The 6723-nt window shown below is 42.5% G+C and overlaps 1 protein-coding gene across 1 annotated transcript; it reads right to left on the minus strand.

Annotated features, from left to right (window-relative positions):
• Window positions 1–424: 424 nt before the first annotated feature.
• TMEM17 (transmembrane protein 17) lies at window positions 425–4930 on the minus strand (the record flags this gene model as incomplete). Its single annotated transcript, XM_080341500.1, has 4 exons — window positions 425–751; window positions 1149–1262; window positions 1516–1619; window positions 4828–4930. The coding sequence occupies 4 exons, from the start codon at window positions 4928–4930 to the stop codon at window positions 425–427; spliced, it is 648 nt and encodes a 215-aa protein (XP_080197626.1).
• Window positions 4931–6723: the final 1793 nt, after the last annotated feature.

A 6723-nucleotide genomic window follows, 5' to 3' on the forward strand; every position in this document is an offset into this window, starting at 1 on the left:
ATATATCTGGAAGAATAGAGAGAAAACTGGTATCACTATCAACACAAACAAAAATGTGTATAAAAGATTTATTGTAAACAAAACAACTCTGTGCAAACAGTGAAGAAAAAAGGCTTTTTTTTTTTTTTTTGTAAACGCCACATGACTTTGTAAAACGTAAAAACTACCAAATCTGTTCTGTGGGTATTCTGTGCAGTAACAGTCCACAAACAGTCCACTCAAGCCACTTATTTAACTGGCTTTGATTTTCTTTTTTTTTTTTTTTTCTAGCAGAATGGAGCTCCAATCTCTGAAGTTTAATGTTGGCTCTTAAGAAAGATCTGTTGTTTTAATATCTTTGATGTATGCAGGTAAAGAATTGCCCAACAAAACAAAACCAGAGCTGTAGCAGCATGAGGCCTGACTCTGTTAGCTTCTCAGGACCTCAGTGTGTGATTCCCCAGCCAGCACCGGGGCCCCCACCAGCCATGGAAACTGTTCTCTCTTCTTTACCCGGGCTGTAAAACTTGGGTGCAGGATGTTCCTCCAGCCAGTCAAATTCGTTAAGATGGAAGTGAGTTGCCAGTTTGTTCACCATTCTTTTCAGGGTGACAAAGGCTGCAATGACTTGGAAGCTGAGGAAGAGGGCAAAGATGATGTGGACTGCTCGCTCCAGCGGCTGAATTTTCAGACCTTCGTTAAATAGCAAGAAAAGAATGACAGGCAACTGCAGGAGGAGACTCAGTAGCCAAAACCCAGCCAGCTCAGGGACCTATAATAAGGAGACATCACCTATTAAAAACTGGCAGTTGGAGATGAGAAAATCCTGTGAAGAATTTTTTTTTTCAATTTTTCCAAAAGCCAGCATATAATGTGAAATGGTAAAGTGAGGTGGCTAAATATTCCTACATACTGTGTTTTTAGCCATACTTATTTTTTCTGACAAATTTATAGGGAGCAAGAGGGCTCTCTTCTGAGGGAAAAAATCTTGGTATGTACAAAATTAAGTGGAATCTGATGCCAAATTAATAGAAAATGCAGACTGTAACTTAGGAGAAATAACCATCTCCTCAACTTAAATAAAATGGTCAACCAGTTCATCCAAGAGATTTATGTTTAATTCCAGTAAGCTCTCCTGCTCAAATTAACATGAACATGTGGTAACGTACCTTCTCTTGCAGATTGCCCATGTACCCCAGGTAGAGTCGAATGACCTCTATCAGAGAGACGAGGATCATGATTGTGACCAGGATGAACTTGTAGTAATCTGACAAGACTGGATACTAGAAGGCAGAAGATGGTAAATGTTTCTGCTATGCTGTTTCATAACATGCTGTTCATGATTAAATTAAGGTGCTGTATGCTACTGTAAGCTGACAGTGCTGTATTGGCTTTCAAATACTCTCAAACCTTCAGTTTAAAGGAATTCCCAAATAAACCTAATAACCTCTAATTCCAGTGAGCTCTATCTCAGTACTAGGTGTTTGACCAGAAACATCTTACCTTTGCAAACCTTCATTTTCCTTCAGGACTCACCTTCAGATGGAGCATGACGACTGTGCTGAGCCACCAAAATGGGAAAAAATAAACATTGAAATAGAGGGACATCTGCAGCGGTAAACTGGAAATTATTTCAATACCTGTAGACGGAGAGAAGTCTATCACTCCACCTCCCTTCCATAAATATGACAGAAAGATCCTGCTCCAGCAGGGCATTAACACTCTTCCTAGTCAAATGTTAAGACAAATATTTCTGTATATCCAGAGAAACTTCTTACTCTATCTTGAGTTACACCATTTCCTAGAATCTAATGCAACTTTTAGTTTACAGGACACATACATTTTATAACATAGTCATATATTTAAGTTCAGTATCTGCTGATTACCTGGTGGCTTATGGCTTACTCCACAACCTCAGACTGACAGCCTTAGCTCAAGTAGTTCTGTATAGTGACCTTGCAGATTTAGTGGTTATTTCACTGCTGTTCCTAAGAGAACAGCCAAAGTTTAAATGAGTACATACTGAATTATCATTATTTTGTAGATGATCCTCCTGAGTAAAGACTTACTGCTAGAGAGCAGGTTTGCATTGCCCACTCTTCATTTTGAATCTTTATTTAAATAAACATTTGAACAGAAGCAATGTTGTAAGAGGCCAGTAATTCATCTAGTTCTTAAGAGCTAACGATTTCAAATAGGTCAAATTAACTTAACCTTTAAAGTCTGCAGAGAACAAAATGCATTCATACAATGTAAACAAAAGCAAATATTGAACTCTAATGTGCAGGCAGTAGATATTTAGGATTTAATAACAGACCTTCAGGATTAGGCTTAGAATGCCCTTTTAAATTTTACCGTGTTTTAAGGGAATAATTAATTTTTAATGGGTGGAGTTTTATTGCCATATTCTAGTTAACTAATACGGTACCCACTTTACTTAAATTGCCAGCAGTCTGCTTTTTCATGTTTTCCCCAAATGAAGTCTGTAAGCACATCTTCACTTGGTACTTTCTGAGCGGGTTTAGAAAGTATTCGTTGTGACCTGCTGATTCGTATTCAAGTCCTGTGCCCCTGTCAGTCACAATGGTGATAATTGATTGAAAATTAGTCTAAATAGCCACATTGTCTGACTTCCAACCTCAGAACTATCTCTCTTCTGACATTGCCTTCTCCTTCCACTCTCACAACTGTCATTGTTCCATCTCAGTCTGGCAGCCCTGTTTCCAGTCCAGCCATATGCCTGGTACAGGCTTTTCCAGAAGCCTTTATGCCAGTTGCAGAAGTATTCATGGTGGCTATCAAGACGAGGTGGGAGAGGAGGAGGATTTGGGAACAGAACTGGGACAAACCTTAAAGGTAGGTTGTGAGGGGCAGGGATTTGTTATACTGAAACAGAAGGTGCAAGATAACCTATATATATATTTCTTTAATAAACCCATTTTAAAGCATCAATACTTTCTTACATCTGCAAAGGAATGAAAGTCTATAGGTATCTCAAACAGTTTCAACACCTACCATAACTTGTCCTAGCTGTCCTATTGAATAAACCTCTTAAATACCAGGAGGACTTCAAAGGCTAATGAGATACAATTCTAAAATACTGGCTTACCTTTCAAAGAAATATGACCATCTGATTACTAGTAACTATGTTTCTGCCCTGTATGTATTGGATGAAAATTTAATGATTCATGGCCATGTTATTTTAAAACAGAGAAGCCGAGATCTCTAATTTCAATTGTGATTACAATGTTTTAGGTATGTTAAAGGCTCCATTGACATAGCATTGGTATTTGTAACCTCTGCTCAAGTTTTAAAACTGTTTTGCATGAATGTTTAGCAATGGAAGCTATTTCTAATCCATTTTTCTGCTCCTAAATTGAACTAATGCTTATTTTCTGGGATGGCTAAAATTCATGAAAAAGCCAGACAGTATTGCAATGGCCAATTCTTTGATGCTAAAACAACTCACTAAGGTATACACGTATAAACTTAATCTTTGTGTAATCCTGACCTCCAAGAAGTGACTGGTAAACTTGCAACTGGTTTTGGTGAGTTGGATATTCATATGAGTTTTCATAACTGGAAAAAGAAAAGAAATGGCTAGAAATAAAGCTACTCCTGGAGTTAAGAAAAATATTTCAGTATTGTTTAATAAATGAAATGAAGAATTGGTAACTAGTAAGTGTTAGCAGTATAACTACACAAAGAAAATGAGTACTTCTATATTGAAATGTCTTTTTGATTATTTATCAGCTTTGAATGGATTTATCAGTTCAAATTAATGTAGCGTCTCTATATAGACAGACTGGTTATTCTCATGCCTAAAGGCATGAAAAGGAGGCACGCTGGCCTGCAAGTTTCACAGACAATGAAGGCACAGTTATTGGTCATTAAGACAGACTTGGAAATACAAGGAGAAAACTGGCATATTGCAAGCTTGAGTTTCTGTTACCTAGCTCAGTATACCTTGTCATGCTTTAAGCATCTGGTGTCCTAACTGTGCAGGACTACTGACCTTAAAACAATAGCTCAGTTCCCTTATTTGTTCTGTGTTCTTAGTAAGTAATTTTTACTTTTTATTTGGGCATAGGCAGAGTGCCCATTGTGTGAGTAACAGTGGATTTTGTCTGCAATATTTTACGCAAAGAAGCTTACTAAGCTTTAAAGAGTGTGTGTAATGTGTTATCTGCACATTCTTTTAAACCAAGACTGTTCCCTGTTTCATATTTAAAGGAAGCCAGTCCCAGGCCTGCAACATGGCGGTGTGTGGGGTGCTGGGTGACAGAGCAGCTGCTGTAGTTTCACTCCAGGCAACATCCAATAGAAGGGTGTGTTGTGACAGGCCAAGGGGTAATAGTTTTAAACTAAAGGAGGGGAGATTCAGGCTGGACATGAAGAAGAAATTTTTTACACAGAGGGTGGTGAAACACCGGCCCAGGTTGCCCATAGAGGTGGTGGATGCCCCATCCTTGGAGACATCCCAGGCCAGGCTGGACAGGGCTCTGAGCAACCTGATCGGGGTGAAGATGTCCCTGCCCATGGCAGGGGTTGGACTGGGTGAGCTTTGAAGGTCCCATCCAACCCAAACCCACCTCTGCAGATTACAGGGCCCTGCCCGTGGTGAACAGGGACCAGCCGGGGACGCCCCGCCGGTGCGGTCCCGCAGCCCTCACGGCCCCTCCCCGGGGCGAGCGGGCACGGCCGTCAGCGCCGCGCCCCAGCCAACGGCCGCCAGGTGACGCCTGACGCCATCTTCATTCCTGGGAAGCTTCCCCCACCCCTCACTCCGGCCGCACCCGCCGCCATTTTTGTTGCTGGCGCGCCACCCGGCGAGCCGCTGCGCGTTACCTGCGCGGTCGGCTGGGCACTGCGGGCCGGGGCGGTGGTTGTCGGTGAAGACGGTGCGGCTGAAGGCGCTTAGCCGCCTCCTCAGAGGTTCGGGCAGCGACATGCTGCGCCTCACCCGCCGTTGCCGTGGCGCGCAGGCGCGATGGGGCGGTGGCCCCGGGCGCTCCCCGCCAACCGCGGGCGGCGCCTTTGGCTCCCCCAGGGGTCCGGGACGGGGCGAGGCCTGTTCCAGCGCTGGGTAGAGGAGAGCGGAGCTACTACTTCAGGGAGCGTGTTATAGTGGAGCTTTCTGGGAGAGATACCGAGCCCAGAAATGATTCATAGAATAATTTCGTTTGGAAGAGACCCTCAGGATCGTCGAGTCCAACCGTAACCTAGCTCTAGCACTAAACATGTCCCTAAGAACCTCGTCTACATCTCTTTTCAACCAGTCCAGGGATGGTGACTCCACCACTTCCCTAGGCAGCCTGTTCCACTGCTTCACAGCCCCCTCTGAAGAATTTTTTCCTAATACCCAATCTAAACCGCCCTTGTTGCAACTTGAGGCTATTTCCTCTTGTCCTATCACTTGCTACTCAGAAGAGACCAACCCCCTCCATGCTACAACCTCCTTTCAGGTAGCTGTAGACAGTGATAAGGTCTCCCCTCAGCCTCCTTTTCTCCAGGCTGAACAGCCCCAGCTCCCCCAGCCGCTCCTCATCACACTTGTGCTCCAGACCGCTCACCAGCTTTGTTGCCTCTTCTGCACTCTCTCCAGTACCTCAATGTCTTTCTTATGATGAGGGGCACAAAACTGAACACAGGATTCAACATGCAGCCTCACCAGTGCGGAGTACCATGGAAATGGCAGGACTGTTCTGCTTCCATCAGGATATATCCAGGGGAATGTTGATTTTTGATGGCTAGGAAGAGGGGGGAGTAAAATAAGAATAGGTATTCACAGAGCTATGTTATTACTGAAGGTAAACAAGAATGATCCTTGGTTTACAATGCATTCAGATATAGCTAAACTAGAAAATACTTTTTCCTCAAGGAAACCTGTCTGTGTCACTGTTGAGTTAAAAGCAGCAGTGAGATCAACACAGCCTTTTAATTCTAGTTAGCTTTTGTGCCTTATAGGAGGCCCTCATGGCATTATGAAAAGTTAATAAGGTAAAAACAAGTTCTGCTTGTTCTTTTATTGAGAAAATGTAGTCCCCTTAAAAATGAGGTAATCTGTTCACCAGGTTTTTCAGCCCCCTTAAGGCCTGATTTCTTCAGAGGGGAAAGGATGCCATTCTTAAGTGGGCAGGAAATTTTTTTCTGCACAACCAGAGCGAAAGAGCAGCTTGTGCCTTTTACTATGGGGACTGATAACATTTGTGATTTTACTGTACCTAATATGACATGTCAACTCCCTTTTCCTGGCCCTCCTCCTCTCCCAAAATCATATTTAGCTACTTCCCTGGGTGACCATTCTCTAGTATGACTTTCCAAACTCAATTATCTCTGACTAAATAATTTAAAGCCTGGTTTAATTTCATTCTGTCCCACTGGGAGAACTACAGAGAAAGATGGCTGAATAAGCAGGAGTTCTGAGAAATCCATTTGGCTGTTGAGCTGATGAATGTTGTGGTACTGACAACATATACTTTTCAAAGAACATCTCCAAACATAGATATGCTATTGGGAATCTGCATTAAAAAAACAACAACAACAACAACAACAAAACCCAGACCAACAACCAAGCAAAATACTTGAAGACCTTCAGAAAAAATGAATAGGAAAGGATATTAAAATAATAGCAACAGATGGAAAGGGAGAACGAGTTAACAATATACCAGAATTTCAGGAGATGCTGTGTGTATGTACTTAGATGCAGGTAGGGCAGCGAGCTTTGCTAAGTGCTCCTAGATA

The sequence above is a fragment of the Nesoenas mayeri genome (genome assembly GCF_963082525.1).
Source record: "Nesoenas mayeri genome assembly, chromosome: 3".
Taxonomy (NCBI): domain Eukaryota; kingdom Metazoa; phylum Chordata; class Aves; order Columbiformes; family Columbidae; genus Nesoenas; species Nesoenas mayeri.